The 22,817-nt window shown below is 43.3% G+C and overlaps 1 protein-coding gene across 1 annotated transcript in view; it reads left to right on the plus strand.

Moving 5' to 3' along the window:
• The first annotated feature begins 1,513 nt into the window (after nt 1-1,513).
• LOC126474325 (uncharacterized PE-PGRS family protein PE_PGRS54-like) overlaps nt 1,514-22,817 on the plus strand; it is an 84,634-nt gene continuing 63,330 nt past the window's right edge. The window contains exon 1 of the mRNA XM_050101791.1: nt 1,514-1,948. Within this exon, the coding sequence (XP_049957748.1) occupies nt 1,514-1,948 (435 nt within the window). The remainder of the gene's footprint in view (nt 1,949-22,817) is intronic.

Here is a 22,817-nt window from a genome sequence, read left to right on the forward strand (position 1 = left end):
AAAATCAGAGAGTTTAGAGCCCACACAGAGGCATACCGACAATCCTTCTTTCCACGAACAATACGAGACTGGAATAGAAGGGAGAACCGATAGAGGTACTCAAAGTACCCTCCGCCACACACCGTCAGGTGGCTTGCGGAGTATGGATGTAGATGTAGAAAGTAATACAAAGCAAAGATGATGTTCTTTACAGAAAATGCTCAATATGTCCACCATCATTCCTCAACAATAGCTGTAGTCGAGGAATAATGTGAACAGCACTGTAAAACTTGTTCGGAGTTATGGTGAGGCATTGGCGTCGGATTTTGTCTTTCAGCATCCCTAGAGATGTCGGTTGATCACGGTTATCTTGCGACTTGAGGTAACCCCAAAGCCACCTGGCAGGCCAAGCATGACGAAAGTGGCGGAAGAGCACACGATCATCACCAAACGACGCGCGCATTAGATCTTTCACGCGTCTAGTAATATTTCGTTTTTTTTCGGTTCTAATAAAACCCCATGTCATTCCAAGCATGTGTGTCAATTTTTACCTCTCTATCTACATTATTCCGTGGTTTATTAAGTTTTCAAATTTATACTGACTTTTTGATCACCCGGTATATCTCGCGAAGAGACTATGAGGATAAAATTAGAGAGATTAGAGCCCACACAGAGGCATACCGACAATCCTTCTTTCCACGAACAATACGAGACTGGAACAGAAGGGAGAACCGATAGAGGTACTCAAAGTACCCTCCGCCACACACCGTCAGGTGGCTTGCGGAGTATGGATGTAGATGAAGATGTAGATGTCAGTTCGCGCACAAATTCCTACACTGGCAACACTATTGGACGGCTATAGACACAGCACGGATCAATATTACTGTAGGGAACTCCTAACAACTTTTCGAGTCCATGCCCATTTCGGGTTGATCCACTAAACCGAGGTCCGGCACGATAATAGGAGATGTTCCATGGTTTGTTTTCACCTCAGTGTAGAAGCTACTGTAGCAAACGGTACGCGGGCAGCGACTCGAATGTTGAGTGGTTCAGAACGCTCTAATAACTTACGGGTTTGCTGCCGGGTGACGTCGTCGAACACCGCCGATATTTCGACAGGAGCACACCCTGCCATTCTCAAGGCACAAATGCAAGGCAGAAAAAATGTGCAAGCAAATTTAATACCTCGGTTCACAGAGGAAGATACCACACACAGAACAAGTGTAACACAACCAAAGATAACCAACATCAGAAATATCGATAGTTACTATTAATCAGCAGGTGAGGTAGCACTAATTCTGTCCCTCTGTTTTTTGATGAGAGACAGAGCCAGATTCCAAGTAGCATTTAAGCAAAATCCACCATCTCTGTTAATAAGGTTGCTTGATAGTCTGATTTCAACAGCTTCCTTAATAATACTATCCCAATAGCTGGTCGTGCAAGCCAGAATCTCCGTGTTGTTGTATTCCATAGGATGACCAGTGTCAAGGCCGTAAGTTATTTGAACATTCGATTCGCCGGGAAAAGGTCTCACATGGTTCAGAACGCGATTACACTGGCAGGGCGTGCGTCTCGACCCGCCAGCGGCAGTGCTGCTCCTGCTAGTGGGGATGGCGGTGGTGGTGGTAGTGCACTGCCGGCTCCCCGCGGCGCCGGCGACGTCAGCAGGCGTCGCGGCCGCCCTTTCTGTGGCGGGGCCCGGCGCCGCCCACGCAACCGGCCGGCCGGCAGCCGCGCTGAATGGAGCGCCGCCGCCCACGCAGCGCGCTGCGGTGTGGGCGACGCGGGAGGACCCTGCCCTGACGCCGCCGGCGCCGCCGCCACGTGGGGCGCCCCGCGCAGGCGCACAGCCGCGCACTCGGAGCGGAACGGCGTCGGCGGGGCGCAGTTGTCCCGCGGCCACGGAGGAGCTGCCAGCTCGGTGGACGCTGGGCTGCAGACTCTACCCAGCAGAGGAGCCTCACAACAGGTAGGCCGGCGGCGCGGCGCGAGCGCACAACAGGTAGCAGCCAGACCGCTCCTAGACTCCCGCATCGCACTACTTTCACTTATACTCTGCTTACACGTGACACTTCTCCTTCACTCTTTGGTCTCAAAGAACATCGTATATGAGGCGAGTTACCGGATGATCGTCATTTCTGTCGGCGGGTAGATTCTTGTCCTGAGAATCATTACAAAATGGAAACATTGCATTTTCCTCATCACCACAGATATAAAGAACTTTCGTGCTGGTAGCTGTAACAACCCTCTCAAGTAACATTACACGGATAATCATCTTGCTGAAGCTAGAAGATCCTGTTAATGTTTTTTCATGTTTACGAATAATTTTTTTTAACTCCACTTTTGACAAAACATATGGTTTCTCATGTTTCTCTCCACTCAAACAAAATAAAAAATGGACGTTACAATTTTTAGGCCGAAACTAAAAGTACCAGAGGACCTGTGAAAACTTTCACGTTTTACAGTTTTAAATAATGACACTATTTGGAATAAGTGCAGTTGTTGGGAAAAGCATAGTTGTGTGAATGAAGAGAAAACTAAAAATTAACCCAATAACATGAAATAATATTCATGAATTTATGAAACATCCTGTATATACCTTTATATGCATTATTGCTTGTAATTTCTAACCATCGACCGTAATACTGACATTTATCTGTTGTTGAAGAGAAGCTTATTGAGAAGTAACATTATAGGGAATAATTTTTTTTTACTCCAATTTTGGCAGAACACATGGTTTGTAATGTTTCTATCCACTCAAACAAGATAAAAAATGCACGTTACAATTTTTAGGCTGCAACCAAAAATACCAGAGGACCTGTGCAAAACTTTCACCTTTTACACTTTTCAATAATGACACTATTTGGAATAAGTGTAGTTGTTGGGAAAAGCGTAGTTGTGCGAATTAAGAGAAAACATACTTAAAAATTAGCCGAATGACATGAAATAATAATCATGATTTTATGATACGTCCTGTATATACCTTTATATGCATTATTGCTTGTAATTTCTAACCATCGACCGTAATACCGACATTTATCTGTCGTTGAAGAGAAGCTTATTGAGAAATACGTACATACAAAACAAACACGGAAATAAATGCCAAATGTATGGTTCTGAACCTAGGTTCGTTTCTTACCTGGTATATCGCTGAGCCCACAATAACATGTACCTGTATTATAAAATTGTAATTGCTCTACATACTTTACGTAAGCATGTTAGGTCCTAGGAGCAATAGGTAAATCACAATTCAGGGCAACAATGAGACATGTGTTTGTCGTTTCGGAAAGTACACTCCTGGAAATGGAAAAAAGAACACATTGACACCGGTGTGTCAGACCCACCATACTTGCTCCGGACACTGCGAGAGGGCTGTACAAGCAATGATCACACGCACGGCACAGCGGACACACACCAGGAACCGCGGTGTTGACCGTCGAATGGCGCTAGCTGCGCAGCATTTGTGCACCGCCGCCGTCAGTGTCAGCCAGTTTGCCGTGCCATACGGAGCTCCATCGCAGTCTTTAACACTGGTAGTATGCCGCGACAGCGTGGACGTGAACCGTATGTGCAGTTGACGGACTTTGAGCGAGGGCGTATAGTGGGCATGCGGGAGGCCGGGTGGACTTACCGCCGAATTGCTCAACACGTGGGGCGTGAGGTCTCCACAGTACATCGATGTTGTCGCCAGTGGTCGGCGGAAGGTGCACGTGCCCGTCGACCTGGGACCGGACCGCAGCGACGCACGGATGCACGCCAAGACCGTAGGATCCTACGCAGTGCCGTAGGGGACCGCACCGCCACTTCCCAGCAAATTAGAGACACTGTTGCTCCTGGGGTATCGGCGAGGATCATTCGCAACCGTCTCCATGAAGCTGGGCTACGGTCCCGCACACCGTTAGGCCGTCTTCCGCTCACGCCCCAACATCGTTCAGCCCGCCTCCAGTAGTGTCGCGACAGGCGTGAATGGAGGGACGAATGGAGACGTGTCGTCTTCAGCGATGAGAGTCGCTTCTGCCTTGGTGCCAATGATGGTCGTATGCGTGTTTGGTGGCGTACAGGTAAGCGCCACAATCAGGACTGCATACGACCGAGGTACACAGGGCCAACACCCGGCATCATGGTGTGGGGAGCGATCTCCTACACTGGCCGTACACCACTGGTGATCGTCGAGGGGACACTGAATAGTGCACGGTACATCCAAACCGTCATCGAACCCATCGTTCTACCATTCCTAGACCGGCAAGGGAACTTGCTGTTCCAACAGGACAATGCACGTCCGCATGTATCCCGTGCCACCCAACGTGCTCTAGAAGGTGTAAGTCAACTACCCTGGCCAGCAAGATCTCCGGATCTGTCCCCCATTGAGCATGTTTGGGACTGGATCAAGCGTCGTCTGACGCGGTCTGCACGTCCAGCACGAACGCTGGTCCAACTGAGGCGCCAGGTGGAAATGGCATGGCAAGCCATTCCACAGGACTACATCCAGCATCTCTACGATCGTCTCCATGGGAGAATAGCAGCCGGCATTGCTGCGAAAGGTGGATATACACTGTACTAGTGCCGACATTGTGCATGCTCTGTTGCCTGTGTCTATGTGCCTGTGGTTCTGTCAGTGTGATCATGTGATGTATCTGACCCCAGGAATGTGTCAATAAAGTTTCCCCTTCCTGGGACAATGAATTCACGGTGTTCTTATTTCAATTTCCAGGAGTGTATATTTGTTTAGAAAAGTCAACCTGTATGCTGGGCAGAGCTAGTGACTACCGCAGCGATCATCGTTATTATAGATGACAACGCAGTACACAAATTATCTAGTTAATAAGTACGTAAAAAAAAATCAAATGGTTTTTGTAATAAGACAATATAACAAGGGAGTGTTTTATTAGTGATCAGTAAGTCTGTTTTGTAAAATATGGGTATGCAGCTGGGCATCCGTGATGCCCTTTTGCATGTGATAGTTAATAATATTTTTATCCTAAATTTTCCACAAATAGTGAGTTTAAGCGCAAAATTGGTATGCAGTGTCAGAAGGCGGTTAAAAAAATCTTTCGAACGATACCTCATTCATCCCTGTACAATAAGTATGTGTATAGAAAAAGCGATCCTGACTTGATAAATGATATATCTAATCTATGAACTTTACAATATTTTACAGAAATAAATCGAGAGCCGTAGAAGATGACACAAGTTTGGGTAAACAGTAAAAAAGAAGAAACATACGGTGTGTCTCGGAGAGGACAGAGTTTAAAAAACGAAATTGTTGAAGTGACTTATTTGGATTCGCTTAGAGGCGCCAAAGCTTTCCCTATCTGTGGTTCGAATTAAAGCCCTAGTAACTAACTACCGCTGAGGAAATCTGCTCTGCCGAATGCCGTTTGTCTAGTTATCGGCACCTTCGTGGTATTATAGGCCCTAGGAAAGAATTACTAGGCCATGTCGCTGGTTCTTTATTTTATTTTTGATTCGCTGCTGTTAATATTGTCACTTGATTTTAAATGGCAGTGATCTGATTTGTCAGTGCCCAAATCAAACGCTATTAAACAGCTTGCCGTGTACTGCCGTAAGGCATTAGCAGCATCTCGTTAGCTTAAATGAATGCGTTATCGAGCACCACTGACCAGTTTCGAATTTACCATTTTCAAGTTTACAAATTGATGTACACGCATCATCCTCGTCAATATACAACCAATATCACATGCCATGGACAGTTACATATGGAATGGCTATTAATGGGCACCACCTCCGCATAAGTACCGACATGTGGCTGGACTATAAACACTTGTAAAAGCGTGGATTCCGGATACCCGTTTCAATCTTCTGTCGATCGACAACCGCTCCATGTTTTAACTTGCATGGTACGTGATTTTTGCTGTATACTTACGAGGATGATGTGTCCACATTCTTTTATGCTTTCTAAAATGAGCAGAAGATCGAATCTAATCAGTAGTGCTCGATGAAGTAAGCGCTTAAACTATAACTTGTTGGAAATGAAGGCCTTATTTGAATTTATCGAAGCTGTGATGGCCACTTGGAAAAGTCATTCAGATTTTTTAATCTTTCGTTTCGTGTGCCAAGGCAATCAAGTAAGTCACAACTGTTTGGATTTAACAGATTTAAGGAACATATTTTATTATTAAAAATGTGCCATAAACATGAAAATTACTTGAGTTCATTTCTCTATATAATTCCCTCTGCTTTAATTTAAATCTATAGCAAGACAACAGATATAAAACAGTGTAGTACCTTAGATAGATTCTTTGAAACATAGTCTGAGTTGAAAACCAAGCGATTAAGGATAAATTCTGGAAGTGAGTATCAAACGTAAAGTACCATAGAGAGAACGTAACTTGAACTCATTTTAGGTAAATAAACGTACTGCGGTGGCTGAAAGGCGTACATTGTCTCAGAGAAGGCACGAAACTATTCTGGTGCTAGCAAGCGGAATAAAGTTGTGATGGTGGTACAACTTCTGAATGACCGTTGTCCGCCTAATCTCAACTTCCTCTCTTGTACCAACCACTTCATCTCAAGCTAGTACTTACTGCCAACATTCTCGATTATTTGCTCGATATATTCCAATAGCTGTCTTCTCCTATAGTTGCCCTCTGCTGCTCTCTCTGGTACCATCGAACTTAATCCCTGTTCAATTACCACAGGCCACTTTTACCCTTTTCCTTCTTCTAACCAGAGTTTTTCTTTGATGGACGATTCTGCAGAGGACCACATCAATTCTTATTCCCTCAAACAATACAATTTTCGTTTTCAAATATCACTTTCCAAACTCTTCGATTCTCACCCTTTCCATTTTCCCAAAGGCCATGATTTACGCAATTCTCTTCGCCATAAGAACATTCTCATAAATCACTTTCCCAAATTAATTCCTTCATTACAATAGCTTTTTCACACCAGTTCGCTAACTAGAGAATTTCTGTCACTGCTGGCCGCCTCAACTCCATTAAGACAGGTTACTTACTGAATTCTTCCCTTCAGCATCACTTCCAAAAGTTTTCGACTATGTACTTCACAAATCATTTTTATGATCTCAGAGTCGGCGAGACTTTGTATCAAACAGTTTATTTCAACAACCACAGAATGCGCAATAATAACCAGATTAGACTGGCGCACACACAACAATGAGAAGCAAAGTAACACATGCAGTATTTATAGAATTCTATTTCCCAAAAAGAAGATTCTCTATTGTCGTATATTATTCCCTTAGAAGTGCAAATTTGGAGTCAGCGGAAAGGAAGAATAAACGTTTCTCACAAGGGCATCATCTGGACGTGTATACGCACTGCAGTAGCTCCGGTATCAAAAGTCACTGCGATCACACTGTCCAGATCTTTGCCGCTAGCTGTTTCATTTCACTCTGTTTTAATCACTTCACTGAAACTCTATGTTTGTACTTCGATGACAGCTGAGGGAAGAACGCACAGGAACGCAGCAACCTCTATTTTCGTAAATTTGGCTCTGTGCGTAGTAAATGTGTGTACTGATTCAAACAAATTTTTAGCTTTGTACAAAATAATATTTCATTTACGACTCTTGTGTGCTGGTCGTAACAGTCCGTTACTGTTTCTTCCGCGGCCTGTGTTTCTGTAACCTTTACATTCGTTAACCTCCAAACATCGATTGTACACAAATGGAGAGTTTTATAGATACGACTCTTGTGTGCTGGTCATAAAGATCTGTTATCGGCATTGTTTCTTCCGCAACCTGAGTTCTACAACCTTTACATCCGTTAAACTCCAATTATCGATCGTACACAAATGGAGAGTTTTTCAGATAAACGACGTAGATGGGGCGAGAACATACACATTTGAAAACACATTTTATTCGCTTTCAGTGTTTAGAGCTGGAGTACTTCTCTTGTGAGATAAGTTACCGAGGAAAGTATTCAATCTTTGATTGAAACTGGATACAAACTATGAATTTGCATTGCTCAATATCTACATATAAATGGACATACATACTGTGCAACGAACCGTATGGCGCATGGCGGAACTATATATACATTTACGTACGCACACGGCAACCCACGGTACGGTACAGGGAGGAGGATATCTTCTACCACTTCTAGTCATTTCCTTTCCTGTTCTAGTTGCAAATACCGCGAAGGAAAAAGGTCTGTCTATGTGTCTACGTACGAGGCATAATCTCTTTTATCTTTATTTGTGGTCCTTACAAGAAATGTGCGTTGGTGGCCATACAGCCGTTCTACGCTCAACTTTAAATGCCAGTTCTCTAAATTTTCTTAGTAGTGTTTCGTGAAAAGAACTCCGTCTTGCCTCCACGAATTCCCATTTGAGTCCAGGAAGCATTTAGTGTCGATCGAAACTACAGGTAACAAATCTAGCAGCCCGCCTGTGAAATGCTTCGATGCCTTCCTTTAATCCGGTCATTTGGGGATCCGAAACACGCGAGCAATACTAATAAATTGGTCGCACTAGTGTTCTATATGTGATCTCCTTTACAGATGGATCAAACTTTCCTAAAATTCTCCCAATAAACCGAAGTAAAAGATTCAACTTTCCTATTACCATCCTTACGTGCCCGTTCCAAATCATATCACAATGCAAAATATGTAATCGTCGTAGCTAAGACATCCGCGGACTGCTGCTCACCATGACCGTCGGATTATTTATGTCTATACACTGAACAACCAAAGAAACTGGCACATCTGCCTAATATCGTGAAGGGCCCTCGCGAGCACACAGAAGTGCCGCAACACCACGCAGCATGGACTCAACTAATGTACGAAGTAGTGCTGGGGGGAACTGACATCATGCATTCTGCAGGGCTGTCCACAAATACGTAAGAATACTGGGAGGTGGAGATCTCTTCTGAACAGCACGTTGGAAGGCATCCCAGATATGCTTAATAATGTTCATGTCTGGGGAGTTTGGTGTACAGCGAAAGTGATTAAACTCAGAAGAGTGTTCGTGGAGCCGCTCTGTAGTAGATCTGGATGTCGACGTTGGTCCAGTTCTTGCAGCATCTTTTTCCAGCCGCAGAGATCTCGGAGATTTGATATTCACGGTACACTCGTGAAATGGTCATACAGGAAAATTCCACTTCAACGCTGCCTCGAAGGTGGTGTGTCCCGTCGCTCGTGCGCCGACTATAACACTACGTTCAAACTCACTGAAATCTTGATAACTTGCCATTGTAGCAGCAGTAACCAATCTAACAACTGCACCAGACGCTTGTTGTCTGATATAGGTGTTGACGACCACAGCGCCGTATTTTTCCTGTTTACATATCACTGTATTTGAGTACTCATGCCTAATCCAGTTTCTTTGGCGCTTCAATGTAGATCATTACTGCCTAGATTACACACATGCAATTCGTGAGATACTGGTTCAGTCATACTGCCTTATGCAGGAAAATTTTGTCCTAACAACGAAAAATGTGAGTGACTGCAAGGTATCAGAGGCGTCGTTTTCTCTATAAAACCACAGGGGTATCGAAATTTGGTGTAGTGGTTGTAATGAACGTTACATTACATGTGTCGTTACTGGGACTTCCTTGGAGATGGACGAAATATTTTGCTATCTAAGCTTAGAGTACATTTTTCAGCATCTTTATGGTGTCGTAAATCGAAGGAAAGTGTAGCTGCATCTTGTTCCTGAATGCTATTTTACTTCGTATTCTCACTGAATTGTTGCTGGGACTATACTAGGAAGATCCGTCTCCGTAGCCGAGGCCGCTAATGCGCGCCTGTACGTGCGCTGACGCTCGATTCGGAGGTAAGTCGGTTCGAATCCTGGTGGTGGATGAAATTTTCACAGCTAATATATGGCCGCCAAGGGAAGGAGAGGCGGTGGCTAATGTTTCTGATCAGCAGTCTATGTGCCAATATATTGAATTAAGTGGCAAGCTTCCCAGCAATGTCTTATGAAGTGAGAACATTTGACGCTGTCACTGGTGACCCTTATGTCGGGCGGTGACGTTACGCTTGCTGGAACCCTTGCCTCTTTTCCAGTGGAATAGAGCCCGGCACCCGATTTCATCCTTTCCCTTCCCTTCAACTTTAACAACTTATTCTCAACACCACACTGCAGAACCACCTATCACAGTGAAACACACGACACAGATACACACTTTATATTTCATAACAGGACAGAGGAACGCCACAGAAAACCTCTTGCACTATGACCCTTGCCAAGTGCGGCGGTGGAAGTGCATCTGCTCCCGTACGCTCTGTCTCTCGGCATGGGGCTACTTTGACGTCTGATACCGGCAAGAGCAAAAATATTTTTGATCAGTTTTTAGACATTGCGAAAACAGCTTATGAATGATGCAGTGTCATGAATTTCTTTGCCGGGAATGTACAGTTTATTACGTTGAAAAAAAGTTTAAGAGTAGAGCAGAAACTCGTACCAACTCAATTACCAGTACACACCTAATTATCTTATGTTTAATATTTTCGGAGCTTTCTCGCAGAAGGACTGAGAATTGTTATTAATACATCGCGACGTATTTCGTTCTAGCTGTGCATATCAAACATCGGCTTTACTTGGGCTTCAGATATGTGTGAGGGCTTACGTCACGTATGAAATTTTTCCAATGACGAAATAAATTGTTCTCCTTACATGTATCTTGTCACTTAAAATGAGATTCCGTTATGTGCCTGGTACCTTTCATATTGTAAACATGTATCTTCGCTGTAGTGATAACTCCTTGGTGACTTGAGTTGTATGTGCAATAGATAGGAGTCCAAGACATAATTCTCTGCTTGTTTTTTTCGTCTCCTAATGTTAGAAACATCCTGAGAGGCAATAAGAAGTTCGTCAGTTTGGTATTCTACGTCGAACAACTGAAGTCACTAGAGATGTAATTAACGGTCCTGAAGGCCTAAATTATGTACTAAGCGTGTTGGTGTTTCCTTTGACTACAGCCAGCAGAAGGCCTATAATGGAAGAGTTCAGCATTTGCTTCTAACTGAAACGTACAATGCCTAACTATTGATTTCACTTAGCTCATCAACAATTATCAGGAAGTAACGAAGATTGTACTGTATGTCACCCTTTCCAGAAAATTATCACATCATACACTGTATATGTGCTGAACATCATAATCTTCCCAGCTGCAGCATAGTAATCGATTGTATATAATTAACTTCTCGACTATTCTTACTTTTATATGTTTCCGTTTCTCCAAAAAAGTTTGATGCGTAACCGCAGATGGGCTCTTTCGCCTCTTGACGACTGATTAGGAAGGAAAAACGATCGCAAATTAAAAACTGCAGTATTTTACGCAAAAAAACCCTTACCTAGGGAAACACTTTTGATGTAAAATGTACTGCACCAAATAATTATGTGAGAATTGCTAGCAATTGATATCCAATGTTTTCTCCATAAGACAGCACAACTACAGAGAATGTTTGTAATTATTATTTGAATGGAGGCATTTTCTGATCGGGGTGGATGTAAATAAAAAATACTAGTAAAGATTTTTTTTAAATTACCGCTACCATTCACAAACTTTGTCAACTGTTGTATTACTTATTTATTTAGCGACATGGAGTGACTACCATGCCAGAAGAACAAAGTGAGCGACCATTACAAAACATTTTCGTGCAAACATGAGTCCAGCTTCCAAAGTGACATCGCCTCTTACTAAGTTTCCTCTTCTTCCACAGGATGACCACAACATTTACGAAAAGACTATGTAACATCAGTATGACCTTACTGTAAAGTTGTTAAATTGTTTTTGTAATGCCATTTAGCCTGAAGATGAGTTTTAAATCTCGAAACATGTCGCTAAATAAATAAGTAATATAAGTTGACAAAGCTTGTACTGGTAGCGGTAATTTAAAAAAAAAACCTTTACATATTTCTTAAGACAGTCAAGCTCGAAAAATAGTCAAACTGGCTTTAAAAAAATTCTAGATATAAATAAAAAATATTTGTAGCTGAAAGGGGAAAATATTCTTCAACATTTCTGTCGAGGCTTTGGAGTCATGTTTAAGGAAACTGTTTCTTATAATAGTGACTAACGGTTTCTCACCTGCATCTAGGTGACTGATCTGCACTTCACACTTAAGTGCTTGGCAGAATGTTCATAGAACCACTTTCAGACTATTTCCCGACCATTCCGCTCTCGAATAGCACGTGGGAATAATTAACGCGTAAATATTTCCGTACTAGCTCTGATCTCTCTTATTACATTACGTTGGTAATTTCTCCGTATGTAGACCCGCGCCAGCAAAATGTTTCTACACATACATTGACAGTGAAGTACTACGACACAAATAGAACGTCATGTTCTCCTTTGACGTCATTTTGTATCTTGTTCTTCGCATAATTCAAGGTCGTGCTTCTTCGCCGTGTGGGACACCGGGTTCGTCTGTGCCCCTAGTTGTTAGGCTGCCTTGCGTAACACTTCCAAGGTCGTGTTCTGTACTGATCCACCTCTTCTCCGATGTGTGCGACGGCGGGGTCCTCCGTGCGCCTAGTTGTTAGGCTGCCTTGCGTAACACTTCCTCGTGGCGTCTCTCACGTCCCTCCTTATTTCTAGGGTCACGTCACAGAGTTGTTAAGCCCGCATTGCTCCATCCGCTCAAGGCCATACTTGTCACTCCACTGTGCAGTACTTCACAAGTGAAGTTTAGTTGCTGTACATTCAGAAGGTTATAACAGCGTCCTGTCAAAATTATGGCTCAAATTGCGGTATATAATCGACTGCCAGGGCTGATTTCTTACAAGTGTGTTATTTTCTCCTCGTCGATGTTTCCTTGTCAGTGGCAAACCGGCTCACAGGCGTTGCTACTCACGAAAGTAAAGAATAGTAGCAGAACTAAGATTCGTGATAAACTTAGGGCATCGCGAAACAGACGAAGTGAAGGAATTCTGCTACCTTGACAGCAAAATAAGACATGTCGGACGAAACAAGGAGGACATAGAAAGCAGACTAGCAAATTGCTGGCCGAAAGAAGTGTGCTAGTATCAAATATTGGCCTCAATTTGAGTAGGAAATTGATAAAAACGTACTTTTGAAGCACAGTCTTGTGTGCAAGTGAATCATGGATTGTGCGAAGACTGGAAAAGAAAAGAATCGTCTTATGGTGCTATAGAGGGACGTTGAAAATTGGGTGGACTGGTCAAATGAGAAATAAGGGAGTTCTCCGCAGAATCGGTGAGATAAGGAATATCTAGAACACGATAACTAGATGAATAGAAAGACAGAGGATTTGTGTTAACATATCAGAAATAACTTAAGTGGTAGTAGAGGGAGCTGTAGAGGGTGAAAACTGTAGAAGAATATATCTAACAAATAAGTGCGGCCATTAGATGTGAATGATAATCTAAAATCAAGAGATTGATACGTGATGGGAAGCCGTGATGGCCCGCTTCTAGCGATTCAGGAGACCGATGAGCAGTCTCTCGGATTTCTTGGATGCACACACCAGTAATTTAGTGAATACTAGTACAGAACGCTGACTGAAATTAAAATGTGCGTCCCAATCTCTCTGCACTTTGCATCTACTCCTCTGTACTACCAGTAATTCGAAAATTCGTCGAATTTATTAAAAATTATGCTTCACGAAGAAGTACGCGTTGGATGACAGTGTTATTTGTTCTGTTAGATAGACTAAGCACTAAATTTGCCCACTAGGCGCACTAATACATTTTTCCACGTGTTGTGCGATAGAGATTTACAGACTTTAATTGTGCAGTTATTATTGTTTTCTCTGTCTTAAGCTTAGACCAGCTGATTAAAGAGAATTTTACATCAGACGTGTTTCGCTTTTATTTACACAGCATCTTCTGAGAATGTACGTTTGGACCTCAGCGCTGCATGATAGTGAATCCTGGACAGTGGAAAAACCGCAACAAAAGAGAATCGAAGCGTTTGAGATATGGTCCTACAGAAGAATGTTGAAAATTAGGTGAACTGATAGAGTGAGGAATGAGGAGGTTCTCCGCGAGTCGAAGGGACAAGTAATATGTGGAAGACACTGACAAGAAAAATGGATTGGATGATAGGACATGTGTTAAGACATCAGGGAATAACTTTCATGGTATTAGTTGGAGTTGAAGAGAGCGAAATATGAAGAGAAAGACACAAATTGGAATTAAATGTGGTCTGCAGAGTATCCACGTAGATATCCAAGGAAAAATCGAGGGTGTTGGATGTGAGTGCTCCTCCAAGATCAGGAGGTTGACATAGGATAACAAGGCGTGATGGGCCGCATCGAACCAGTCAGGAGACCAATGAGGAGTCTCTGATATTCATGGGATGCACAGACCAACGTTTCAGCGACTCTATGAAAACTAGTACACAGGGCTAACTGAAATTATATTGTGCATCTTAACGTTTGCGGACGTTTTGTCTACCTCTCCATCCACCCCATGATTCCAAAATCCGTCGAATTTGTTAAAAATTATGTTCCACGAAGAAGTACGGGTTCGAGCACAGTATTATTTGTTGTGTTACACAGAAATAATATTTATTGTACTGTGCATAAGAAGCAAGAACTTGATTTGCCCGCGAGGAATACTAATACATTCTTTCACATGTTGTGCAACAGAGATTTACAGGCTCCGATTGTGTACTTTAGCTATGCGTCGCTTGTAATGTGAGTGGTCACCAGCAGTTTATGTGGGTTTTTCTATAAAGGTAGGTGCTGAAACAGTGTCCTGTGATAGCCCTGACGCATTCTTGGTACAGATCGAACGGTATAATTTGCAAATTAAGAACGTGTGGGCGCAGCAGCGCGTGTTCGACTGTAGTTATGCTGTCAGGGAGCTGTGGAAGGGACGTTGACAACCGGTGGTGCCACCTGTTGCTCGTGTGTGTAAACGTCCCGCAGACTAGCCCACGAGGCTGGGATCAAAAGTCGTTCGCTAGACAGTGACTCTAGCCTGTGTCGATGAATGGCTGCAGGCGTTTCTTCTCTGCACAGCTCATGTTCACTCGGTGTTGCTTGTCGTCGCCAACGACCCATCAATGTCTACGCTTATCCAAAGGCGTCTGTACACTACACATTCACTCTATGTAGCGCAATTGATCCCCCTAATTAGCCTTCCCACCAGTAATGATTGCTTCAAAGTAAAATCTAGCAAAACTTAATTGATTTGTTGAGCTAAATCTTGCGAATAGAGTTGAATAAAGGGAAAAAAATACCTGATTCTATCTCAATGGAGCAAATACCGTATCTATCATACGTAATTGTGAAATAACTAAAAAATATAAAAATTGTTCTTACAGTTTACCGAATAGTACTCTCACGAGGAACAGATGGTCGTTAACACTAATTAAAAGAAGCAAGCAAGTTCCCACAGTGGCTCAGGAATACTGCAATATGACAAGTTTTTAGATGTAAACAAATTTTGTTCAGCACGGATTCTTGCAACTTAAAACTTTCTCGCTGTGTAAACGGTCTACCAATGAAAACCGACCTACTCTGCTGTAGTTAGTCTCGACTAACTGACTTCCTGTCGAACACTTTACGACACACATATTTTACTAGTACCTCGAATAACATATGGTATAATTCGTTACAAAATATTTCCAAATGCACGAAAGAAAGAGCAACACTTACAAAAGCTACTAATACCAATAAGAAGAAACAAAATATTGTATATAATATTTCTTATAACAGGAGAAAACCAAGAGTGTGTAGGTCATGTAAGTGCTGAAAGAATTTAACGTTGGCAGATATCATTTGCATTAATATTGTGCTGTAAAAGCATTACACAGTGGATCCAGTTTTACTTCAGGCCTTGAAATTACTGCGAGAATTAATTAACTATTTTGTTACTAATTTGTGCAAATCGTTGCCCCACGCTGGCGGCCCACATGTGTATTCCACTAAGTGCGATACTCGTTAAATAATGACGCTATAGTTCTCCTCTCAGAAGTGGTAGTTGGAATGAAGACGCGATAAAAAATGCCTTCGATCTCCTTGTTGGGTGAAGCTTTGGTCGTCAACGACACAGACCATATGCAACCCGTGCTCGACGTGGTAATGTTGACTAACGCCACTATGTATAATAAGCACTTTTAATTATTTGTCGAACGTTGTAATTTTTGTATACAGTACAAAGTTGACAGCACGTGCTTAATATTGTAGTCAAACTACTCAGGAGAATCTATCTTTCTACAGTTAGTGGTTTCATATGTCTCCACGATATATTGGTGCACAATAAAAGACATATCGACCCAATCAAACTTTAACGTGATACTCCAAGTTGTGCTTCGTAAAGTACCCTGTTTATTAAAATGAATTTGCGCTACTCCACTGTCGCAGTCATTATAATATTGACTAACAAGGTAATCCAGAACGTCTGACATTAAGGTACACTTTGTCCATTATTTTCGCAGTCCAAAATACACAAAAAACGATCTATCTGTCCGCTGTTACAAATTCGTCAGCCATACCTATCCACTGGCCAACAACCAATCTCCATGAAACTTCCTGGCAGATCAAAACTGTGTGCCGGACCGAGATTCGAACTCGGGACCTTTGCCTTTCGCGGGCAAGTGCTCTACCAACTGAGCTACCCAAGCACGACTCACGCCCCGTCCTCACAGCTTTACTTCTGCCAGTACCTCGTCTCCTACCTTCCAAACTTAACAGAAGCTCTCCTGCGAACCTTGCAGAACTAGCACTCCTGAATGAATGGATATTGCGGAGACATGGCTTAGCCACAGCCTGGGGGATGTTTCCAGAATGAGATTTTTACTCTGCAGCGGAGTGTGCGCTGGAAGGTAGGAGACGAGGTACTGGCAGAAGTAAAGCTGTGAGGACAGGGCGTGAGTCGTGCTTGGGTAACTCAGTTGGTAGAGCACTTGCCCGCGAAAGGCAAAGGTCCCAAGTTCAAGTCTCGGTCCGGCACACAGTTTTGATCTGCCAGGAAGTTTCATATCAGCGCACACTCCGCTGCAGAGCGAAAATCTCATTCTGGAACCAATCTCCATGTCTGCCGTCCTTCCATTGTTCTATCAAAGCTCTCTACTTATATATACACATATACACTGTCACTACCGTAGAACATTATCACAATTAAATCTTGTTAAACTTGTTCAATTAAGACTAACGCAAATGATTTTCACATTAACAAAAAATGAAAAGTAAAAACGGGAAAATAAGAACTCTGACAGTCACAGAGGATAAGCAACTCTGCAGGTACTGCATTTCAGTCTTACTTGTATTATGTTTTTGTTCTATTCCATGTGTATGTGGAGCGAAGGAATCTGACTGTACACTTCCAAAGAAGCCCCACTTTTTCTATACTTATTCGCAAAATCCTTTCGAGAAATATACGATTAAGCTAGCACAGTTCTTGCGCAACCCTCCTTGGACCCTGGTTTTATAATTCTGCGCTACCAGATACCGCCTTCGACTAGAAGCAGCTCATTAGGTGAAATCACACGTGTGGTGTAACCCGTTTGACAATTTTCCTTAAATTTGATGCACGCAGCTTATGTTACGCAATTTAGGCACGTGGATCGGAATATCTAATGCCCGTGTGAGTAGATGGCACATACCTGTTTCTCCTCGACGCAAATACGCTTAATTCTGCAAACGCCAACCAAAAATTAATCCTGTTATTGTGTATGTAATTAGCTATAGGTTGTGGAAGCATACACATTACAACCACAAATATCTGAAAAGAACGACGAATATTCTACGACAGTACCTCATTAATGTTCCCTGAACTATTCATACACTGTTTTACTCTCGCACAAGCCGTAAGTTGTAATTAGCACCTGAGCCATAGTGTTCTCATTGAAGTACACTAAACTTCATTGTCGTGCTGTTCAATCACACTATTCGTTTGCTGGCATCTCTATCACTTAAAAGCACATTTCAGATAATTAGCTCTGGATTTTGGTAATCGGCACAGTTTCTTGAAATTAACGTTAGTTTCTCATAGTGACACAACCAGTCATTTTCACAGCTGTACGTGGAACCGATGCACAACACGGCTGCCTGACACTATACAGGAACTAAAGCGTCGTGTCTGGCCGCGCTTGTTCACTTCGTAACCATCGCAGCGCGGCTGACCGCTTGCTACCTCGACGACATAACACACAAATTCTGAACGTACAGCTTTCATAATAATTTTCAGATAATTTTACTGATGAACGATGATACATACAACTTCAAAAGTGAAGGTTTTAACCGTTTTGCCGGCCGTGGTGGCCACGCGGTTAAAGGCGCTACAGTCTGGAACCGCGCGACCGATACGGTCGCAGGTTCGGATCCTGCCTCGGGCATGGATGTGTGTGATGTCCTTAGGTTAGTTAGGTTTAAGTAGTTCTAAGTTCTAGGGGACTGATGACCTTAGAAGTTAAGTACCATAGTGCTCAGAGCCATTTTTTTAACCGTTTTAGGTGTGTTTGTAGGCCAAGCAGCCGGCACTAGCCGTGGAGCTCACAGTGAAAGTTCATGCACGACTTCCTAACAATCGAACTCCATCACTTGACAGAGACATCAATTCTGACGGCCATCGATACTACAGCACGCTTACAAACTTTCTCAAAAAGATTCCTAGTTACCTCAACTCGTCTGCTACGTTTTTGTAAGAGCCGCGCTGACCTGTTACCCTCCAAGCAGTGTGTCTTTCAAACTGTTCACTTGTATGCCGTCATGGATGATTAAAAATAATTATTTTAATAAAAATAACTTTTTGATATAACACGTTTTTATATTGAACTTAAGACTATAAAGTAATTTCTCTTGGTCCCTATAGATTCCTAATCCCAAATATACAGTTTTGACACTGTGAGATTGTGTCTTTTTAATGCAATGCAATTTGAGGGAAACTTTTTCGAAACCCTGTAATCTCCTCTCGCTACGCTGAAAAAGTTCGACAGTAGCTTCAAAGATGCCTACAACCTTCCTCTCTAAGGGTGTAAAGGCGTGCCCCCCTACAGCGTGCCGGCCGGGGTGGCCGAGCGGTTCTTTGCGCTGCAGTCTGGAACCGGAGGCAGGTTCGAATCCTGCCTCGGGCATGGATGTGTGTGATGTCCTTAGGTTAGTTAGGTTTAAGTAGTTCTAAGTTCTAGGGGACTGCTGACCTTAGAAGTTAAGTCCCATAGTGCTCAGAGCCATTTGAACCATTTTGAACCCTGCAGCGTCATCCTCGGCCAACGAGCGACACTTCAGACAAGAAGGTGTCAATGCTTACGAAAAAAGCCCAGAGCTCAGAAATTTATGTGAGGTGTAAGGTGGGTTGATGATGTCATATTGGCATCTCACCACAAATCTTGCCAACGCCACTGTGAACTTGTCACGTGATGTGAAGGTCTTAACGCTCACGGTACCACATTTCACCCCTTCTTTTGACGTCTCAGCCCTGGAAGTCAGAACCGCAACGCCCTGTGTTGAATTCACGCGTTATTCTTATGGGTGGTCAAGAAAAACATTTCAGACACACCGCCGCTCATTATCGACGTAGACCTCAGAGGGTGACGCAGACGGAGTCAATGAAACCGCCCTTATCTGCGGACATTGATTCCAACACATTTCGCGATTGAAAACGGCAATTCGCCGTGTGATGATCAATATCACGACATTCTTGACAAGCTCTTACACTGACACCCTTCGGACAAGTCAACCCTTCCCTAAGCAGATCGAGGGTCTGCAACCCCACAGAACTTGATCGCACCCCTGTGGAGAATAGTGCGGCCACAACTTTTGCTCTGCTGTCCAGGGTAATGTTGTCGTAATGTGAACATGATCTGAGGCAAATAAGGTGTTTGTTTTTTCAGCCCTCACGTCTCACGCCCTCCTGCAGCGTGATCACATGGAGGTGCGACATTGACACATACATGGACAAAACTGGAGAGAGACCTTCTTAACACCCAAACCTCCAGATGTCAGACACTCAGATCGGTACCAAACGTTGCTTACCGATAGAGTATCATAACACTGATTTAGTTTGTGTTGAGTGTTCCCGTCCAGTAAAAGATGCGTAAACGGTAATTGAAAGCAACGCCAGAACAGCGGAGTATAGGAAAAGCGTAACTGTGAGGAGTTAATGTGAAGATATGTGGTAGATGAGTTGGTTGAGCGATAGATCATCGTACCAAAATTCCCGAGTTCGTAATCAACTGATTGCAATTTTTTATCACTTAACGTGTGAAATTGTTATATGGCAGAACATTTTTTGACATGTAAAAGGACGTTTCCGAGTTCGTAGCAATGCTCTTTTGGCAGTCTGCTTTCGCTTCGTTTCTTGAAAGCAGCAAATCTATAAAGTACATTTGTATAGACAACGCCATACCTGTCTATAAAAATGTACTTTTCATGTCTGCTAATTTCAATTAACGAAGCGAAATGAGCCTGCCAAAAGAACATTGCTACGAAATCCGAAACGTCCTTTCACATATCAGAAAATAGTTCTCCCATATAAAGATTTCATTCGTAAACTGTTAAAAAAACTTGCAGTCAATGGGTTTCGAAATTGGGTCTTGGTACGACTATCTAACGATCTACTAACTCACGTACCAGGGACATGCACATTTAAACCTCACAGATATGCTTTTCCTATATTCCGCAGTTCTGCTGTTACTTTTAACTACCGTTTACGCATGTTCTACTGGACGAAAACACTCAGCAAGAACTAAATCGCTGTTTTGGTTGATACTCTATCGATACGCAGCGTTTGGTACCGGTCTGACTGTCTGACAACTGGAGGGTGTAAGAGCTCCCCAGTTCAGCAACACCCTCGGTGATACACATGCGCCATTGTTAGGCACTTTAAAGCCGGCCGCGGTGACCGAGCGGTTCTAGAGGCACTTCAGCCTGGAACCGCGCAACTGCTACGGTCGCAGGTTCGAATCCTGCCTCAGACATGGATGTGTGTGATGTCCTTAGGGGCTTGAATGTGTGATGTCCTTAGGTTAGTTAGGTTTAAGTAGTTCTAAGTTCTAGGGGACTGATGACCTCAGATGTTTTCCCATAGTGCTAAGAGCCATTTGAAGCATTTAGGCACTTTAAAAATGTTCCTGCGGAAAGACAGCCAGTTATTGATTTCTAGCCACCGTTTGGACACCCCTTAGGTTTCGCAAGTAGGCAGAAGGCTCTGCTTGAACGACGCGCCGGCCGGGGTGGCCGAGCGGTTCTAGGCGCTACAGTCTGGAACCGCGCGACCGCTACGGTCGCAGGTTCGAATCCTGCCTCGGGCATGGATGTGCGTGATGTCGTTAGGTTAGTTAGGTTTAAGTAGTTCTAAGTTCTAGGGGACTGATGACCTCAGAAGTTAAGTCCCATAGTGCTCAGAGCCATTTGAACCATTTGAATTTGAGTGACGCAACGCCACTCAGCTCAGGGGTGTCAACATGCCTGTCTATCAGACCGGCGCCTGGGAATGGATGACTGTCTCTTGAGAGGCATGTCTTTAATTTGCTCAACACAGGTATGTGGATTGCACCGAAGATGTAGTAGAAGTAGGAGGTCTTAGAAGAAACCTTTGCCGTTTTATTCACACAGAAATCAATATCGCACCCTCATGTGATGACGCCACAGGAGGGTGCGAAACAGGAGGGCTAGAAAAACATAAACACCCATTGCTGATTCAGATCACGTTCAGATTTTGTCGAATGATTTTGAACAGTCGCTAGCAATTCTACTCTGCAGACCACAGCAGAAATTGTGGTCGCGCTACACTCAAAAGCATGCAATAACGTTAAGCAGTGGGACTGCAGACCCTCGATGTCGTTTGCGAATGGCTGACTAGTCTGGGCGTAGGAGAAGAGGGGGGGGGGGGTGGAGGGGGTTCAGCAGTGTCAAAGGTGGATCAAGAACGTCTTCGTGTTGCTCACTATCGTTTTCCGCAAAATTTGTAGGGAACAACCTCTCAAGGGAAGAGGTGTTTTTATCCTTGTGCTTTCTGTACTCTTCTTGCCTCTGCCGTCATGCGCTAATGCGTAATTTCGTCATGCGCAAAGGCGTCAGAAAAAGGGGTGAAATATGTGACAAAGGTGTGGCGACCATCCCATCGTGTGACACGTCCATGGTGGCAGAATTGTGGTCCAGTTTGGTGTGAATGTGACACTATTAACCCTCCGTACACGTCACACAAATTTCTGAGCTGTGGCCTCTTTTTCTGACTGTGTCGGCATCTTGGTGACTGATGGGGTGCCAGTCCCACAGGCGCCATGCTTTTGCACCATTACAGATGAAGGTCGTAGGCACGTTGAGCCAAATTTCAAACCTATGTGTAACAATGGGAGACAATTAAGAGTTTCCAGAAAGGTGACACTTGAATTGCTGGTAACTGGTTCTTAGTCCTACACTATTGCATTGTCAACTAATTTTGAGTTAAGTTTAAAATTTCAAACGCATGTCTTATCAAGAAGGTTAAAATGAGTTGCAAAATTTGCACACACAGACATACAGACAAGTAAATGATTTAGCAAAAACTTGTTAAGAATGAGTTCCAACGGTGGAACAGTGCTCTAGAAGTGCTCGCATTACCGCATGATGGAAGAAGCAAGGAGAAGATGGAAAGAAGACTAGCAAAATATAAAATTCCTTGCTAATAGAAGTGTACCAGTATCGAACATAGGTATTAATTTGATGAGCTGTATTGAAATTTTCCCATTTAAAAGGAAGTCGAGAACCATCATGTTAAGTGAAAGTGTTGTCTTTTTTTTTTATTTCGCTACAATCATCCAGTGATGAGACCCCTGTGTATAGCACCAAGGTAGTGAACAATCTGAGACTGGTCCTATTACACTTCCAAGTGTTGAGAAGCAAGTACGCTATCGGCAAGTGTGAGTTAACGATGGGAGACAGCAGGACTAAGCAAAGCGCGTGAACTACTGTCCGAAGGGAAAAAAAAGGAAAGAAGCGGAGTACAATCTCGGATTAA

The sequence above is a fragment of the Schistocerca serialis genome, chromosome 4, assembly GCF_023864345.2.
Source record: "Schistocerca serialis cubense isolate TAMUIC-IGC-003099 chromosome 4, iqSchSeri2.2, whole genome shotgun sequence".
NCBI lineage: Eukaryota > Metazoa > Arthropoda > Insecta > Orthoptera > Acrididae > Schistocerca > Schistocerca serialis.